The sequence below is a fragment of the Coregonus clupeaformis genome, chromosome 24 (assembly GCF_020615455.1).
Source record: "Coregonus clupeaformis isolate EN_2021a chromosome 24, ASM2061545v1, whole genome shotgun sequence".
Classification (NCBI taxonomy): Eukaryota; Metazoa; Chordata; class Actinopteri; order Salmoniformes; family Salmonidae; genus Coregonus; species Coregonus clupeaformis.
Window position 1 is genome coordinate 33237886 of NC_059215.1, and position 19687 is coordinate 33257572.

The following is a 19687-nucleotide window of genomic DNA, read 5'->3' on the forward strand; positions in this document are numbered from 1 at the left end:
TCCTGTTCTTTTTAGAAATGATCCATTCATACATGAAGATAGCTGCAAGGTCACTATAGTTATAGTTGTGTTCCTGGACCTAGGATAACAGTTTACTACACAATTGTCACGATCGTTACAGGAAGACTCGTGGAACCAAGGCGCAGCGTGATAAGCGTACATCTTTAATTAGTACTTAACACACGAACAAAACCAAAACAACAAACCAACGATACGTGAAGTCCTGAGGTTACACACACCAAACCTTTACGGATCAAGATCCCACAAACTAACTGGTGCCAACAGGCTGCCTAAGTATTGTCCCCAATCAGAGACAACGAGCTACAGCTGTCTCTGATTGGGAACCACCCTGGCCAACATAGATCAACACGATCTAGAACAAAAACATAGAAAACTAAACAATGAAAAATCCACACCCTGGCTCAACATTTAAGAGTCCCCAGAGCCAGGGCGTGACAACAATTCAACTCAATTGGCTTATGTCAGGAAAGGATCAAAGACAGAGATGAATCATTAGTGTGCATGCAAGTCCACTCTAGATATTCGACATTCAGTGTGCCAAAAGGGCATAAGTGATGCAGATTGGATATAGGGTTACAGTAAAGGACTTGATTTTATGTGGTGCCAGACATTACATACATAAAAGATGAGTAGCGTTTCGTTTTTAAACGTGTATGCTTTTCTCTTCTGCAAAAACAACAGCTGATTCAAAGAGGGTGTGTCGGATTTCGAAATGCTTCTGCGATAGGGAGCCTTGGGATAAACATGAGTATCCTCAGCTGAAGGAGGCTATCGAGGCCACGTCTTTGTCTACTGTCACCCCTTCAAAGGTCTGAATACAACTATCTACTGATTCTTCAACACAAGCAAGCTGTCATACTTTGAACTGTTCAATGTACAAGCAATAAAACAATACATGTAAAACACTGGTTTGATAGTCTTTGGAACTTGTTTTGGAGTCATTGAACTCTAGGGGTAGACACAACAACAATAACAGCAACATGTGTCTGTTGCCAGGCTATGGCTGCCACCAGCAGTCTCCTGTCTGAACAGCATTTTGGAGTGCTCCATCTGCCTGAAGATGTTCTCAGACCCAGTCACCACCACATGCGGACACAGCTTCTGCTTGGCCTGTATCAGTAGATACTGGGGAAGCAGTGACCAGTACCGGTGTCCACTCTGTAATAAGAGATTCCAGAAAATACATGAGGTAACTGTCAACACAACACTCAGAGAGGCTGTTGAGAAATCTAAAGCTAGACATACTGTCCAATGTCAAGTCTTAACCTCAGCCCCAGCCCCAGCTAGACATGGAGAAGAAGAGCCTGGCAGTGTTTTCACTGGATGGAATCTCATGGCCCTGGTGCTGTGTTTGGTGTGTGCGGTGTATATGATGTATCCACATACTCACTTGGAGCCTGACAAACCACTGGGGGAGTGGGGAAAAAAGTTGGTATGTACTGTGTGTGTAGGATGGACCCATGCATTAGTAAGGAACAAACCAATGAGACATCTCTTTATAAATGTATTTTTTTTTACAGTTAAGAAAGTGAAGTCAGAAATGCAGCAGATGATCCAGGAGATAATGGATATTGTTAAAGAGGTCAAATGCTCAGTGGAGCTCAGCAAGGTGAGTCAAAAATGTCAAAACCCACAATGACTGCTATGTGTGACTTAGTTGACAATTTTGTTTACTATTCTAAAGAGAACTGCAGACAGTGAGCGGGAGGTCCAGTTTAAAGTATAGAAGTGAACTGAAGCTCTTGATTGAGAGAAGCCGAACTGAGCTTATTGACCTTGAGAAGAAGCAGAAAGCAGCAGAAAGGCAGATTGCAGGAATCATGAAGAGCTGGAGCAGCTCTCACACACTGAGGACAACCTCCACCTCCTCAAGGTCAGTGTCCCTCTGTCTCTCTCTCTGGTGAATTGGGATAAATGGGGTAAATCAACAGACATCTCTCTCTCTCTCTCTGCCTCCTCTCTCCTACTGCAGAGTGAGAGTCTCCCATCCAAGTGTCACGCCCTGGCTCTGGGACTCTGTTATGTTGAGCCAGGGTGTGTAGTTTCCATGATTTTGTGTTCTAGGTTCATTATCTAGCTGATGTGTTTTCTATGTTGGCCGGTGTGGTTCTCAATCAGAGGCAACGTGAATCAGCTGTTGATTGTTGTCTCTGATTGGAAACCATACTTAGGAAGCCTGTTTTGCCACAGTGTTTGTGGGATCTTGTTCCGTGTATGGTTTGTGGCTGTTACTAAGGACTTCACGTATCGTTTTGTTCGTTGTGGTACTCTAAATAAAGAAGTATGTTCACTTATCACGCTGCGCATTGGTCCACTTCCTCCAACGATCTTGACACCAAGGGGGGAATTAAGGGGGATGCAGGTATGTACTGTTCACAAATAGTAGTTTGGTTATATACACTAAGTGTAAAAAAAAAAACATTAAGAACACCTTCCTAATATTGAGTTGTACATCCCCTTTTGCCCTCAGAACAGCCTCAATTCGTCGGGGCATGGACTCTACAAAGTGTCAAGTGTTCCACAGGGATGCTGGCCCATGTTGACTCCAATGCTTCCCACAGTTGTGTCAAGTTGGCTGGATGTACCTTGGGTGGTGGACCATTCCTGATACACACGGGAAACTGTTGAGCACGAAAAGCTCAGCAGCGTTGCAGTTCTTGACACAAACCGCTGCGACTGGCACCTACTACCATACCCCATTCAAAAGCACTTAAATATTTTGTCTTGCCCATTCACCCTCTGAAAATATTAACTTAAATACCTGGACTGTGTTATCTGCTGTGTAATACTTTACTAGTAAAATAGACAAGACACAGAACAGTATGGCACAGGAGGTAGGTTGCTTTTTGTTTACAGAATCAAATCAAATTGTATTTGTCACATACACGTGTTTAGCAGATGTTATTGCGGGTGTAGCAAAATGCTTGTGCTTCTAGCTCCGACAGTGCAGTAATATCTAACAACTAATATCTAACAATTTCACAACATACAGTGGGGAGAACAAGTATTTGATACACTGCCGATTTTGCAGGTTTTCCTACTTACAAAGCATGTAGATGTCTGTAATTTTTATCATAGGTACACTTCAATTGTGAGAGACGGAATCTAAAACAAAAATCCAGAAAATCACATTGTATGATTTTTAAGTAATTAATTTGCATTTTATTGCATGACATAAGTATTTGATACATCACAAAAGCAGAACTTAATATTTGGTACAGAAACCTTTGTTTGCAATTACAGAGATCATACGTTTCCTGTAGGTCTTGACCAGGTTTGCACATACTGCAGCAGGGATTTTCGCCCACTCCTCCATACAGACCTTCTCCAGATCCTTCAGGTTTCGGGGCTGTCGCTGGGCAATACGGACTTTCAGCTCCCTCCAAAGATGTTCTATTGGGTTCAGGTCTGGAGACTGGCTAGGCCACTCCAGGACCTTGAGATGCTTCTTACAGAGCCACTCCTTAGTTGCCCTGGCTGTGTGTTTCGGGTCGTTGTCATGCTGGAAGACCCAGCCACGACCCATCTTCAATGCTCTTACTGAGGGAAGGAGGTTGTTGGCCAAGATCTCGCGATACATGGCCCCATCCATCCTCCCCTCAATACGGTGCAGTCGTCCTGTCCCCTTTGCAGAAAAGCATCCCCAAAGAATGATGTTTCCACCTCCATGCTTCACGGTTGGGATGGTGTTCTTGGGGTTGTTCTCATCCTTCTTCCTCCAAACACAGCGAGTGGAGTTTAGACCAAAAAGCTATATTTTTGTCTCATCAGACCACATGACCTTCTCCCATTCCTCCTCTGGATCATCCAGATGGTCATTGGCAAACTTCAGACGGGCCTGGACATGCGCTGGCTTGAGCAGGGGGACCTTGCGTGCGCTGCAGGATTTTAATCCATGACGGCGTAGTGTGTTACTAATGGTTTTCTTTGAGACTGTGGTCCCAGCTCTCTTCAGGTCATTGACCAGGTCCTGCCGTGTAGTTCTGGGCTGATCCCTCACCTTCCTCATGATCATTGATGCCCCACGAGGTGAGATCTTGCATGGAGCCCCAGACCGAGGGTGATTGACCGTCATCTTGAACTTCTTCCATTTTCTAATAATTGCGCCAACAGTTGTTGCCTTCTCACCAAGCTGCTTGCCTATTGTCCTGTAGCCCATCCCAGCCTTGTGCAGGTCTACAATTTTATCCCTGATGTCCTTACACAGCTCTCTGGTCTTGGCCATTGTGGAGAGGTTGGAGTCTGTTTGACTGAGTGTGGACAGGTGTCTTTTATACAGGTAACGAGTTCAAACAGGTGCAGTTAATACAGGTAATGAGTGGAGAATAGGAGGGCTTCTTAAAGAAAAACTAACAGGTCTGTGAGAGCTGGAATTCTTACTGGTTGGTAGGTGATCAAATACTTATGTCATGCAATAAAATGCAAATTAATTACTTAAAAATCATACAATGTGATTTTCTGGATTTAAAAAAAAATTACAGACCTCTCCATGCTTTGTAAGTAGGAAAACCTGCAAAATCGGCAGTGTATCAAATACTTGTTCTCCCCACTGTATACCCAATACACACAAATCTAAGTAAGGAATGGAATTTAAGAAAATATACATATGGACAAGCAATGACAGAGCGGCATGGACTTGGATACAGTTAAATATTATAGAATACAGTATATACATATGAGATGAGTAGTGCAAGATATGTAAACATTATTAAAGTGACTAGTGTTCCATTTCTTAAAGTGGCCAGTGATTTCAATAGACAGCAGCAGCCTCTAATGTGCAAGTGATGGCTATTTAACAGTCTGATGGCCTTGAGATAGAAGCTGTTTTTCATTCTCTCGGTCCTGATGGAGATTTTTTAGTGGACTATGAGATAAAACTGGGTTAATCACGAATATAGAGTTAGAGTTCTTTGTTATTGGGCCAGGAACTTAATTGGATCATTTCACTGTGTGTGGGGGGGTTTAGGATTTAGGGACCTGTCATGTCCAACAATCGGTCTTCAGGTAAAGCCCAGGAGAGCCGGGGTTGAACAGAGTTTAAACTAAACATGAGTGTTTTTGCAAGATAAGGGATTGATTGATGGTATTACTATTGATTCTGAACTGAATGAAAGTCGAATTTAGCCGCCACCATAAACAAAGGGAGTGGGCAATAAAAGAGCGGGAAACTGATAAAAAGTTTGTGCGGGTTTTAGGTGCCAAGCCAAATTTCTTCAGCCTCCTGAGGTTGAAGAGGCTCTGTTGCACCTTCTTCACCACACTGTCTGCGTGGGTGGACCATTTCAGTTTGTCAGTGATGTCTACGCCAAGGAACTTGAAGCTTTCCACCTTCTCCACTGCGGTCCCGTCGATGTGGATAGGGGGGTGCATCCTCTGCTGTTTCCTGAAGTCCATGATCATCTCCTTTGTTTTGTTGACATTGAGTGAGAGGTTATTTTCCTGGCACCACACTTCCAGACCCCACACCTCCTCCCTGTAGGCTGTCTCGTCATTGTTGGTAATCAAGCCTACTACTGTTGTGTCGTCTGCAAACTTGATGATTGAGTTGGAGGCGTGCTTGGCCACACAGTCATGGGTGAACAGGGAGTACAGGAGGGGGCTGAGCACGCACCCTTGTGGAGCCCCAGTGTTGAGGATCAGCGAAGTGGAGATGTTGTTTCCTACCTTCACCACGTGGAGCGGGAAACATAAAAATAAAAAAAATACCGCAAGGTTTCCTAAGAGCTAGTCGCAAGTCTGCCATCTTCGTTGGCGCCAAGATACCACCAAGATACCACACACACACATATAAACACTGAGTGTAGAAAACGTTAGGCACACCTTCCTAATATTGAGTTGCATTCCCTTGTGCCCTCAGAACAGCTTCAATTCGTCAGGCCATTCTTGATACACATTGTAAACTGTTGAGCGTGAAATACCCAGCAGCATTGCAGTTCTCGACACACTTAAACCGGTGTGCCTGGCACCTACTACCACACCCCGTTCAAAGGCACTTACATCTTTTGTCTTGTCCATTCACCTTCTGAATGGCACACATACACAATCCATGTCTCAATTGTCTCAAGGCTTAAAAATCCTTCATTAACCTGTCTCCTCCTCTTCATCTAAACTGATTGAAGTGGATTTAACAAGTGACATTAATAAGGGATCATAGCTTTCACCTGGATTGACCTGGTCAGTCTATGTCATGGATGGCGGCAGGTAGCTTAGTGGTTAAGAGTGTTGTGCTAGTAACCGAAAGGTCGCTGGTTTTAATCCCAGAGCTGACTAGGTGAAAAATCTGTCAATGTGCTAAATGACTAAAATGTAATGGAAAGAGCAGGTGTGCTTAATGTTTTGTACACTTAGTGTACAAATAAATTCCAGTATACGAATTAAAAACAAATGTACAGTTTTGTCATAATCATCAGTATCTTAAATGATACAAAATAAAACCTTATTATCCAAGTATTTGCACTGTACTATCAAAAACATGCAACATTCTGGGTGTAAACTTTATTCCACTACCACAAAAACACATTTTTATTCAGGAAAATGTCCTCTGTAGTTGAAAGATTGATCATAAATGATTTATCTATTTGATCAAATGTTAAATATGTTTATACAGAACAAACGCTTATACGCCGATCTGTTTGTATTAGTTTGATGCCTATGTTTCTGTGCTGTTGTCTTATTTTAAACAAGTAATATGTTCAAAGGTCGTCTCCATAGCAACTTGAGGCGTTCAGGAAACAAAATGTGAAACGTTTTTCTCACCTCAGTGGTTTTTCTTGGCGAGCAATAGTAGATAGGGTAAACTTGTGTTTATTATATAATGAGCTCAATAACGAAGAGTAAATCTCATGTTTCGTCACTGATGTCAGCGATAAATCCACTTGCAAACCCAAGAGGAGCGAAAAAGCAATGTGAGCTTTGTCAAAACCCTGCGTACCTGCAATGCAGTAAGTGTCGGGTCACTTTCTACTGGTAAGTTTATGAAGTAGTAGTCGACATAGTTAGCTAGCATAGATACGCCTTAAATGACCATAAAAATGGCATTATTTTAATATGGCTCCAAGAACAACAACTTGCTAGTAAGTTACAGTAGTTCACAGCTTCTGACTTTAAGTTTTATGAAAAATAAATCTGACCAGTTTCAATACTAGGTGGCAGTGTTTTGTTAGCTACAAACGTATTACTAGATAGTCAGAGACACTAAAAGCAGACTTGTGTTGGCCTCAGTCAAAATGTGGTACTGGGAACAGATGGAAAGCAAGTTAGCTCTTTTGAAGGATATTTTTAAGAGAAGAATGTCAAGTGAAGTACGCCTAAGCCATATCATGCGGTCTCTGAAAGAGTGCACCCTTATGTAATAGCAAGTCCTACTGAATTTCTAGTTTTATATATGCTACATTTAAAAGCACAATCCTTAATTCGTTCCTCATCTGAACAGCAGCCCTGCCATTTGGTTTGCTATATTTGATGAATCTGTTACTTTTGGGAGAGTTATTCTTCTTACTAATACAGTACCTACAGAAAGTATTCACACCCGTTGACTTTTTCCACATTTTGTTGTGTTACAGCCTGAATTTAAAATGGATTAAACAGAGATTTTTTGTCACTGGCCTACACACAATACCCCATAATGTCAAAGTGGAATTATGTATTTTGTTTAAAAACAAAACAAATGTGTAACAAATTAAAAGCTGGAATGCCTTGAGTCAATAAGTATTGAACCCCTTTGTTATTGCAAGCCTAAATAAGTTTAACAAGTCACATAATAAGTTGCATGGATTCACTCTGTGTGCACTAATAGTGTTTAACATGATTTTTGAATGACTACCTCATCTCTGTACCCCACACATACAATTATCTGTAAGGTCCCTCAGTCGAGCAGTGAATTTCAACCACAGATTCAACCACAAAGACCAGGGAGGTTTTCCAATGCCTCTCAAAGAAGGGCACCTATTGGTAGATGGGTCAAAACAAAAAAAAAGCAGACATTGAATATCCCTTTGAGCATGGTGAAGTTATTAATTACACTTTGGATGCTGTATCAATACACCAAGTCACTACAAAGATACAGGCGCCCTTCCTAACTCAGTTGGCGGAGAGGTAGGAAACTGCTCAGGGATTTCACCATGAGGCCAATGGTGAATTTAAAACAGTTACAGAGTTTAATGGCTGTGATAGGAGAAAACTAAGTATGGATCAACAACCTTGTAGTTACCCCACAATACTAACCTAAATGACAGAGTGAAAAGAAGGAAGCTTGTACACAATACAAATGTGGGAAAGAAATTAACTTTATGTCTTGAATACAAAGCTCTATGTTTGGGACAAACACAACACATCACTGAGTATGACTCTTCATATTTTCGAGTATGGTGGTGGCTGCATCATGTTATGGGTATGCTTGTCATCATCAAGGACTAGGGAGTTTTTTTTTGGATAAAAATAAATGGAATAAAGCACAGGCAAAATCCTAGAGGAAAACCTGGTTCAGTCTGCTTTCCATCAAACACTGGGAGATGAATTCACCTTTCAGCAGGGCAATAACCTAAAACAGAAGGCTAAATCTACACTGGAGTTGCTTACCAAGAAGACAGTGAAAGTCCTCTGGCAGCATACCACCCTGCAGCCCACTGCTGGCTTGCCACTGAAGCTAAGCAGGGTTGGTTGTGGGCGATCCCTGGATGGGAGGCCAGATGCTGCTGGAAGTGGTGTTGTAGGGCCAGTAGGAGGCACTCTTTCCTCTGGTCAAATTTTTTTTGCTACTGCAGTGATTGGAGACATTGCCCTGTGTATGGTGCTGTCTTTTGGATGGGATGTTAAACGGGTGTCCTGACTCTCTGTGGTCATTAAAGAGCCCATGGCACTTATCGTAAGAGTAGTGGTGTTAACCCCAGTGTCCTGGCTCAATTCCTAAACTCGCACCATCATGGCCACCTAATCATGCTATCTTCCAATTGGCTCATTCATCCCCCTGTAACTATTTCCCAGGTCATTGCTGTAAATGAGAATGTGTTCTCAGTCAACTTACCTGGTAAAATAAGGATACAATTCCCAGTGGCTGGGTTAGTTTTGACTTAAATCTTCTTCACAATCTATGGCAAGACTCGGTTGTGTAGAAATGATCAACAATCAATTTGACAGTACAATCCAGGTATGCAAAGCTCTTAAAAACTTACCCAGAAAGACAGCTGTAATTGCTGCCAAAGGTGATTCTAACATGTATTGACTCGGGGGTGTGAATACTTATGTAAATTAGATATTTCTGTTGTTTTCTCTTTGTCATTCTGGGGTATTGTGTGTAGATGGGTGAGACATTATTATAATTTTTTTTATTCAGGCTGTAACACAACAAAAAGTCAAGAGGTATGAATACTTTCTGAAGGCACTGTACATAATATGGCCTAGTTCTTGGTGACAGCCTTCCACTAGCCCTAAGCTTTAAGGGATGAGACACTAAAGCCATTCCCTCTGAGGGAGCTTAAAAGCGTGTTATATCCCTGGCTCTGTCCCCCTGCTGCGTCTCTTCCTTTAAAACGAATTTCTCTCATCCTGCAAGTATGAAAACTAGCCTACCTCTAGGGCCAGCTGTCTGCCTACGTCCGGATTAATAGACGTCTCTGTGCCAAGTGGCTGCATAAACACTGCCATGCTCTGGAGCAACAGAGAGCAGTCCCAACCAGCCAAACACACCATACATTATGGTCTACAGACTGAGTTAGGGACCTTCAATGAATGAGAAAGTACAGGTCTGTGTCCTTAGGAGCCCCTTGACTCTTGTGTGAGTGCATAGTCAGTGCATGCACATTTCAGCTCTCGTGAGCCAGCCCATATGCTGTGTTATTGCCATGACGTGACTGAACTGCCTTAAATCCAGACCAGTAAAAACACATTGGAATGAACAAGCACCGCAGAAAGAAAACATGAGGAAACTCAGACAGTTCCAAAGCATTGGGAAAATAGCAAGATGCACAAAATTATAAACCTGTTATTTAATGCCATACAATTTAGGATACCTTTAGGGGAATTGAAAGATGTTGCACATGGAATGATTCAAGTCATAGCTTAGGCCTATGCCTTCTTATTTAAATGTTAGAGAAGGCAATGTGACTTATACAGGCAGACTGATGTCTTATCTAGTCTAGTGTCCTCAAATTGTATCCCACCCTTAAAATGTTTCTGTAGACAGACCGACTGTAATTGATCTACGCATGACATGCCAGGCATACAGGTACAGCTATAATGTCTTCAAAACAAAATTCCTGAAAACAGTGAGTACCAGTTGGTGAAAGTAAGTACTGTAAGAAACCACATTGCTCACATCCAGTCCTGTGTGATTCGCACAGTGGGGTCAGCTAGGACAAACGTAAAGGAGCCCATTTTTGGGATTGGAATGCAGCCCATGTCTCTTTTTTTATTTCAGTGACACGGAGCACCAGCAGGCTGACTGGGTAGGGATCCATGAGAAGGTCTGCCAGCTGCTCATCCCCATCCGCACTGCAACGCTCTTCCACAGCCTGCAGGCGGACAGAGACCACCACTGCGCCCAGATACTGCACAGACAAGTGAGGACCAGACACTCACCAGGATCTTATTCATTAGGGCACACCATAGTGAAACATTTCTTTTTTTTAAGGAAAACAAAAACCAGCTGTTCTTATGGACAAGTCCAGTTAGTCCCTCCCTCTTTCAGTCCTTTTCTACTGTTTGTTGTCTAATGAATATGAACATGAATAGAGAAAGCTCACCCCAAAATCAATGTTTTGTCAGACATTTTCATACCTAAAGAGTTGTTTAAGGACAAGATGAGTCCATATTCCATGCCATCTGTTAAATTAAGAGCCTATACCACATTTGAGAAATCAGTAGCCCTCAATCTCAAATGATGTCTGAAGGAATGTCTGACAACTTTGATTTTGGGTGGAAACAACTCAATGAGACCTACTGAAACGCATGCCCTGTCCTGTACTGTAACTGTAGTGTCTCTGCTTGGTGTAACCCCTGTTTAGGAGGAGCTGATTGAGATCTCCAGGGCTGTGGCTCAGAAGAAGCTGTTTGAGGGGAAGTACCAGGAGTCACTGCCTGCCGCCCAGCTCTCCCTGCGCTGTGCAATGGACGTCTACGGTTCCAGTGCTGTCCAGCTGGTCCCTGCATACCTCCTGCTGGCCGAGGCCAACGTGGGTGAGTCACAAGAATGAGGAAACTCCCCATGAGCTGGCAGTTTTACCAAAGAACAACGGGAAGGCAGAGACCAAATCAATTCAAATGCAGCTATGAGATACTATTGTGTTTACAATATGCATGCAAGGGTAGTAGTAGATACATTAGATTTTAGAGAACCTGCACTGTCTTCAGTCCATTTTCAGCATTGTGTTGAACTCAGTGATTCATCAAATCATTGCTGATCTGTGTCGAACTCTTTGTTGAAACACAGTGATCTATTCCTTTCGGGACGAATCTTACTTGGGAGCCGTGTAAATTCAACACATTTATACAAAAGTCAGAGATACGCACGTGGATCTCAAGATAGTATTCAGCGCTCACAGTCTATAATTCTGCCCTGTAGATTCATGATTTAGATGTTGAGACCCTTACCTCTGATCTGTAGGCCCATAGCTCTGTAGTTTTTAAGTTTTGACCTGGATGTGACCCTTGACCCTGCTACATGACTCTGACCTGTGGAGTGACCCATGCCACTGAACTATAGACTGTTGTTGTGTTGCGTATGAGCCACTCCTCTGCTCCCCTCCCCCCAGGTCTGGGCAGTCTGGCCCAGGCAGAGGAGTACCTGTCTCAGGCTGAGTGGACGGTGATGAAGACGCCTGAGTGTAGCCAGACCGTCCGCCACCAGCTGCACCGCAACCTGGGTCGCCTGTACACCGCCACAGAAAACCTGGAGGGAGCGCTGTTGCACTTTGCCAACGATGTGTGTGTCAAAGCTTATCAGTGGTCAAATCTACCAGTGCTTCAAAACCACAGATTTACTATGGCAGCCAAACTATAGGGGTGCATTTCAATTGTGAAAAGTTGCTTCCTCTCTTTGTTTCTTTGGTGAAAAGATGGGATTTAGCGTGTCTCCTTCACCTTTACTAATCTCAGGGTTGGGAAGTAATGGATTACATGTAACATATATTTTTTAAACTTTAACTGTAATCCGTTACCAGCTAAATCAGATTCTAATGAGATTACAGATACTTTTGAAAAACAAGATGATTACTTCTAGGATTACTTTTAAATTCAGAAAGGAGGTTTTGACACCTTTCTGTTTTATCAATGACATTCAAATCAGCATTGAAAAAAGGCACACGTTTAAGTTTGTTCCGCCTGAGACAACTATGATGACTCACCAAATGTGTTTTATGGATGGCGGGAAAATAGCAGGAATAGGCTTTTGTAGGCTACTGTCCAAGTATGTCTTCCAATGGTACAACTGCTGTCGGCATCAAAAGATTATCCAGTTTAAATAAACACTTGGAGGTAAGGACGTCAGCAGTGGTGTAGCCTACAGGCGATACTGATATCAGTTATTATTGATATCTACATAGAACATTGATGTGAATCACACTGCTGGCAGAACTTAGCGATTTCCGCTAGATGGGCCAGCTGCAAAGTCAAAATTGGCTATGTAAAAATGTATGAAAACCAACATTTGCTTTTTGGTCTTCATTTAAGGTTAGGCTAGGCATTAGGGTTAGCAGTGTGGTTAAGGTTAGGGGTAAGTTTAAAATCTGATTTTATGTCTTTGTGGCTGTGCCAGTTAGTGACCACTGTGCAGAGCTGCCTCCAGAACAAGCACCTCTTAAAGGTCGTTTTTATCTCAATATCAAATAGTTTCTACTGTAATTGTTATCAGTTAAAATGGTCAAAAATAGCTTCTTAGCAAAGAGCAATTTCTCAAGCCAGAATTTTGCTAGGACTGTCTGGGAGTGGTCTGAGTGGGGAGGGGAAAACTGAAAACTAGCTGTTATTGGCAGAGAAGTTTGGAACTCTCTTTCTTATTGGTCTATTAACTAATTTACTGCCTGGTGATGTCACCAGGCAGGCCAGAACTCCATCCCACCAAAACAGGCAGAAATGTCAGGCGGTCTTTTCAAATAGCTCTTACACCAAAAGGGCATTATCATAATTTTCACAATTTCACAGTATTATTTCAAACTCAGTGTGGAAATATATATAAAACACAGGAAAATCAAGTTTTTGACTGCACTGGACCTTTAAGGGGAAAGTAATCTAAATGTAACTGAAAGTAAACAGATTGCATTACTGAGTTTGTGTAATCCAAAAGTTATGTTACTGATTACAGTTTTGGACAGGTAACTAGGAACTGTAATGGATTAGAAAGTAACATACCCAACCCTGAAAATCTGAAAACACAATGATTGCAGTGCAGATTATAAGGAGTTTTACAGTATTGTTTTAAACCGTCTCAGAGTAGGTGCTGATCTAGGCAGAACTGATCCTAGATCAGCACTCCTACTCTGAGATGCTTGATACATATGCTCATTTGGATGTCCAAAATGTTCGCTCCGTGTCCACTAAAGGATGTGGATGCTATCCCCATGCCAAACATATGCTGAGTCAACCAGTGGAGAATCTCAGGAATTATGAATGCACTTTGACTACCTATTTGGATAGAGCAATATTCCACATCTGAACCTGTTTCTTTGGTTTTCAGGTGTACTATGCCAGTGAGGAGTATGGCTTGGATAACATTGTCACTTGTGGTGGCTACTTTCTGATGGCCAATGTCTTTATCAAGCAAGAAAAGATGGATATTGTCAGTTCCTTATACACTGAGGTAAAATTGTAATAAGTGCCTCACAGTAAAAAATTGAAGACAAAATACTGTAGTTTTATCGTGATTATTTACTGGTCTAGTAGCATTAAAACAGCAAATGCCTCCATGAAAACATAGTGTTTTGGTGTGTGAGTTTGTGCCTGACTACTTTTTTGTGTCTGATTTTACAGGTGGCAAGTACATGGCACTCTCACCTGACCAAACTTTTGGAGACTCATACTCAAGGATCCATGACGCTGGAGCACTCTTTTGGTGGGTACAGCTTCATATCGAATAGATACCAAGGACTGCTGAGAAATATGTATACATTCTATGGTGGTGCATATATGTGTACTGCATCTACAACAGGTTTATATATTGACAAATCATTCAAACCAAGACTAAATTAAAATGGAAACTTGATCAGATAATGACGCTATTGAATTAGCCTCAGCTCCTTCAGTCAAAGTCAAAATGACTCTATACCCAAAACCATTGTGAACAGATTGATGGTAGATGATAATAAATTGTTGACCCACAGAGATACATTAAATTAAATTGGTCTATTTAATTCTGTGGGCTCACTAACAGCCACATGCTGCAGCCAATCACACACTTAATAAACAACAACACTGCCAGCTCTAAGTGGCTTGATGACATCAGTAGGTATCATCATCTCCACCAGCCAAATAGCATTTGGCTCCATTCGTGGATCACTGAAAATAAGGTCAGTGGCACTAAATTTAGCATCTTACCCTGACGTGCTATCCTAGAGCTAAACCCCAGCTTTAAATCAACATGCTTGGGGCTGACTAAGACCATTCATGACACATCTCTGGCTGTCGCAGCTTCTGACACGGCAATGCAATTCCCCAGGATTTTCAGGCGAGCCACCACTGCAGTGTATGACCTTGCTGTTAGCTCACACCGGTCAGTTTCTGCAGGGATGTGTCTTCTTATCCTGTATTATGAGCAAACTGGCACAGGATGGCTGTTATGCACGCCCCAGGTTGGGCGCTACTGTAGGCTACATTTACTCATTGGTGGTGGATGAAGTAGGTTACCCCGCCACGGCCACCCCAAACACATAAACAATGTAAAGCGCTTTGAGACCTGGTGACAAATGTTATATAAAACCAAAATCATTAACGTAAATGTCTGTGTGTGTGTGTTTTGTAATGATCCCCATGCACAAGAAGCCCCTGCCTAATAGGACAACCACAAAGCAGGCTTAACTTGCGCCGTCTTTCACTTAAACAATGGGAATGAACCAAGAAGATCAGTTTTAGGCTATGCCTACTGGAATTTCTTACAGTTTGGTTGTTTTCAGTGAAATAAAAAATCACCTGTGGCAACTTTAGAGCAGGCTTTTAGAGAACCTGCACTGTGTCTTCAGTCCATTTTCAGCATTGTGCTGAACTCAGTGATTCATCAAATCATTGCTGATCTGTGTCGAACTCTTTGTTGAAAGACAGTGATCTATTCCTTTCAGGATTAATCTAACCCAACTCCAAGCCAACTACCCCAAAACCCCCCACCCCCCCACCCCAAATCTTTGTTTACATACATGATTTATGCGAGAGTCAGAGATCCACAAGTGGATCTCAAGTTAGTATTCAGTGCGCACAGTCAATAATTCTGCCCAGAAGACTCATGATGTTGAGACCCTTACCTCTGATCTGTAGGCCCATAGTTCTGTGCGGTTTAGGTTTAGTTTTGACCTGGATGTGAATTCATTAACATAAATGTGTGTGTGTGTGTGTTTTCTATTGATCCCCATGCAGATGAAGCTCAGCAGGCCGAAGCGGACCAGATGCTAAGGGCCATGCTGAAGGTTCAGGAGAGTAGCCCCAAGCAGGCTGCGGCCCAGAATGCCCTAGTGGCCCACTCTCTGGCCATGCTGTGGTTCCTGGGAGGTTCCCCAGACAAGGTGAGGTGTTATGACGACACCCTGACACATTTCCCTCCACCGTGTCCTTCCCATGGAGCGCTGTCTAGAGACAGGATTAGTTTAAATTAGTCTTAAAGACTATTGCTCTGGCAGGATTTAGTGGGACTCGATGCGACTGGCCTGATACTCCAACTCCCCTCCCCGGGCTTCCGGCCAGGGCCACTTCTCTCTGATCTGGCAAGTATGCTAGGGCTTAGTGGGGGATTTTGGGTGTGTTATCCAGGGATGTAGCTAGTGTCCATATCTATGAGAAAAGAGAAAGGGCATGCAAATGGAGAGAATGATTTGCAAGAAGTTTAATAGATGCCTGAGAAAGGGAGTCAGGGGGGGATAAGGTATTTATAGTTATGGCAGCATTTCCCAAACTTGGTCCTGGGGACCCCAAGGGGTGCACGTTTTGGTTGATTCAAATTATCAAAGCTGATTCTAAAATCAAAGCTTGATGATTAGTTGATTATTTGAATCAGCTGTGTAGTGCTAGGGCAAAAACCTAAACGTGCACCCCTTGCGGTCCCGAGGACTGAGTTTGGGAAACCCTGAGTTATGGTCTTTAGTTCAATAGGAGACAATGTCTTGGCGAGAGTAAATAACACACAAACCCAGAACGTCTCCCACTGTCCCACGTCAGCTTTGATCTCTCCAGTCCCTCCCTCTCTCTTGTTGCAGGGATCAGGAGCAGCAACTCTCGTCACATGACAACAAAGATAGTCAGAGGAGTTGGCTAAAGCACATGCTGTAGAGATCTGGAGCAGGCTATGATAGATCGACCTTCAATGGGGGTTGAATGAAGCTCAGCTTGGCTAGCCATTACAGTGCATCTTAATGACAGTTGCTTGTCACCTATACCTAATCTGCACTGATCTGAAAAGGATGATGGGAAAAGCCAAAGAGAGGGACCTCGGTTTTAAATGCTCTGTTCTTTCAGATCAGTGGAGTTGAAGGAGAAATATGAGGACAGGAAGCCATTATTAGAGATGACTGAAATTCACCAATAGTCTGGCTAGGCATGACAGACAATGAAAAAAGCAGGAAAACCAAGAACTCGTTTTTCATTCAAACCCATATTTCCGTAGTGGCATATAAACATAACTATTTTCCCTATTGTCCATAATAACTGGAAAAGGGTAGATTCCCTTTACAGGTGGATGCTTGCAGAATTAGGCATGTGTGTAAACAGGCTGCATTGGTATGGATGAAAATACTGAATAAGCCTTACTGTGGCAGGTTTTATTGAATCTATCCCAAATACTGACTGCACTTCATTTCCTTTGCTACATTTGGCAATAAACAAAACATTCTTAGATATTGTCTGAACCATTTCAGTTCAAAACCTTTCATCATGGTGCATTAACATCATAAGATTGTATTTATTTTGTCTGGTTTGTAAAACGTTTGTACAGTCGTAAAACGTTTGTACAGTCAGCACAGTGAAGTCCCAGGCAGTGTCTCGGTAGTTCTAAATACTTTTCTTTCCTTGTCTTCTTTCCTTCATAGCCGCAGATAGATCACAGGACTGGATAGGTTTTCAACTGTCCTTTCAGATCAGTGGGCATGCCGCTAAGGAAGCTTTTTAAGACTGTTGGGGCAAAGCCCAGTTTACAGTGATACATATTACGTATATAAATTAATATACTGTGTATATACACAGCAGGAAGTGGGTGCAATGGCTTTACTGTGTGTGTGTGTGTTGTCAGGCGCTGGAGTTTGGCAGGAAGGCCCTGCAGTCCAGCCAGCTGGTCTCAGACCATAGCCTGACAGAGCCCATCCAGAGCCTGCTGCAGCTGGCAGCAGAGAAAGGCCCACACCCTACCAACGCAAGCTGACTGCCCGCCTGCCTGACTGCCTGTCTTCTTGACTGCGTGTCCATCCACCAGCCGGCTACCTCCTCAGCTCAACACAAAAGAAGCACGCTCCACACATGAAAAAATGGGCCATAGTAGTAGAATCATAACAGAATAAAATATGTTGTGACTTTCCATGGTGACTTCTGATAGGATGTGACTGAACAGTAAGGATGTGTCTTACCGGTGTGTTTTTGAGTTGAGAATATAAAAGGCCCATGATGCAGCTTGGTTGGCAGACATGTTGGGAGAGGTACATTTCAAATGTGACGTTCACACTTGAGACATCTTCTATTCCCATTTGTGGGTATTAATTATGCAATTACACTGTTGCCATGTAGTTTCTAAATAAATACCAGGTAACTGATGGTCTGTCAAAAATAGCATCACCCCGTTTTCTTTAATAAGATAATACTGACATCTCATTGTATGCGAGTTCAACTTTATTTGAATAGAGAAATAAGAAACAGAACACATTTTCGTCTGTTTTGAATAATGACTCATTTTAATTTAATTTAAAAATGAGGTGTGTCTTTACATAATTTTTGCGCTAAGTACATTTATCAGCTTGAACCAAATTTGGGATCCATTTTCGCCATGCTGTCAAAATGGTTCACATAATAATGATAAGAGTAATGATTGACCCTATTCCTTCACACAAAATTATTGCATGACTTGAGCCTGCAGATGCATGGCATTAGCATTCCAAAACGTCATCATTTAGATATGTTTTCAGTATTTCATCATACACAGATGGTTTGAAGGTGACATTTCTTGTGTTATGAATTATATTGAATTTGTATTTGAACCCACAGAAAGTTTAATCAAATCATTAAAAAATAGGGCATATCAGTAGCAGTTTTTTATTGATCAACTAAATATATCAATCAATATTGTAAACCTTGGAGAAAATTCAGGCTCATTTCTGAAAACATTGATGGATGAAAGCACCCTAAGGAGCTCTTTCAAGTCCTACATATGTACAGGTAATTTCTGACATGTCTTTATTATTATTTATATCAAAACACAAATAATAAATGTTAAAATCATTTCACTACTAGTATTATTAGTATTGAATTTTACAACAATGCTTGTTTTTGGCATTCAGATTCATTTCCTAGGTGTTGAGAGGCAGAGAAACTTGGAAACCCGTTGGATTCCTCAATTCCCTTTCAAATATATGAGCCAAATATACATTAGCAGCAATTCAGAAATAAATAGTAACTTTGAGTTGTGTTGTTGTGCACACAGTCACCAATGAGGATAGTCACAGACCCTTCACACAGCAGAGGTCAGTACAGAACAGGTTGGAGTGTTGCATCATCAAACCAGGACCATGTCTTACCAATTTGATAGCTTTAGCCATGTCATAAATATAATAGGCAGTGTAACCTGTTCTCGTCAATTGGTTTTAAGTGTTTTTGGACACATACTGAACCATACTGAGTAAATTAACCTAGATATGCTGTAGGTTATATGAATGTAGTGAGCAGGGATATTATTTTAACAATGCATATGTTGGAGAAAATGGTCGTCCTTTCATTCTTTCCTATGGCTGGTCTTAAGGTCTAGAGGATACGTGTTCTCTTTACATTAATCTAAAAAATGAATGAATGTGGAGTGACACAGGCTTCATATAAAACACAATAAACGTAACCTCTTGAAAAAGAAAAGGGACAACAACAATTGTAGACCAGTCACCCAGAAGCTGTGGAAGCAGGGTGACTTAGACTTATTGATGACCAGACCCCCTGGCCCTATGTCAAGTACAGGGGATTCGCAGTTCTCAGAGAGATATTTCATAATGCTGGACAAATCACAATACTGTAAATGGTGTTAAGTCCCAGGGGAGCCGCTGAGATACTTGACTGCTTTTTCCCAAAAAGTCACAAATTCTTTGCCGCGTTCGCATTTGGCACGCTTGTGATTACTGCCTCAGACCCCTGTTAGATTCCAGACCGTTAGTAAATCGCCCCCACAAAAATCAAGCTTCACAACGGCCTCACTTTATTTGAGACAAGATTAGTGCACACAAACCACCTTTTCCCTTAAAAAATACCATAAATTAATTAGAGGAAAAAACACTGAACATTATAAAACAAGCAA

The 19687-nt window shown here is 42.0% G+C and overlaps 1 protein-coding gene across 5 annotated transcripts; it reads left to right on the forward strand.

The window, feature by feature from the left end:
- Positions 1-6742: 6742 nt before the first annotated feature.
- zmynd12 (zinc finger, MYND-type containing 12) lies at positions 6743-17716 on the forward strand. 5 transcript variants are annotated; one of them, XM_041846135.1, is made up of 9 exons: positions 6743-6962; positions 10198-10243; positions 10436-10577; positions 11022-11193; positions 11769-11938; positions 13688-13810; positions 13981-14062; positions 15574-15719; positions 17435-17716. In XM_041846135.1, exons 1-9 carry the CDS (start codon positions 6836-6838, stop codon positions 17561-17563), a joined length of 1137 nt encoding a protein of 378 aa, XP_041702069.1. In that variant the 5' UTR covers positions 6743-6835; the 3' UTR covers positions 17564-17716. The 5 variants fall into 5 exon arrangements, with proteins under 5 accessions (XP_041702069.1, XP_041702068.1, XP_041702071.1 ...); XM_041846134.2 differs by lacking the exon at positions 17435-17716 and adding an exon at positions 15834-16083; XM_041846137.1 differs by lacking the exon at positions 10198-10243 and having other exon boundaries at positions 6743-6987.
- Positions 17717-19687: the final 1971 nt, after the last annotated feature.

Bases quoted from the DNA above. Each gene is read 5' to 3' on its own strand.
- zmynd12 (XM_041846134.2), top strand. From the start codon at position 6,836: ATGAGCTCAATAACGAAGAGTAAATCTCATGTTTCGTCACTGATGTCA. The intron at 10,244-10,435 runs GTACAGCTATAA...TTTTTATTTCAG, and splicing joins ATGACATGCCAGGCATACAG to TGACACGGAGCACCAGCAGG. The intron at 13,811-13,980 runs GTAAAATTGTAA...CTGATTTTACAG, and splicing joins TCAGTTCCTTATACACTGAG to GTGGCAAGTACATGGCACTC.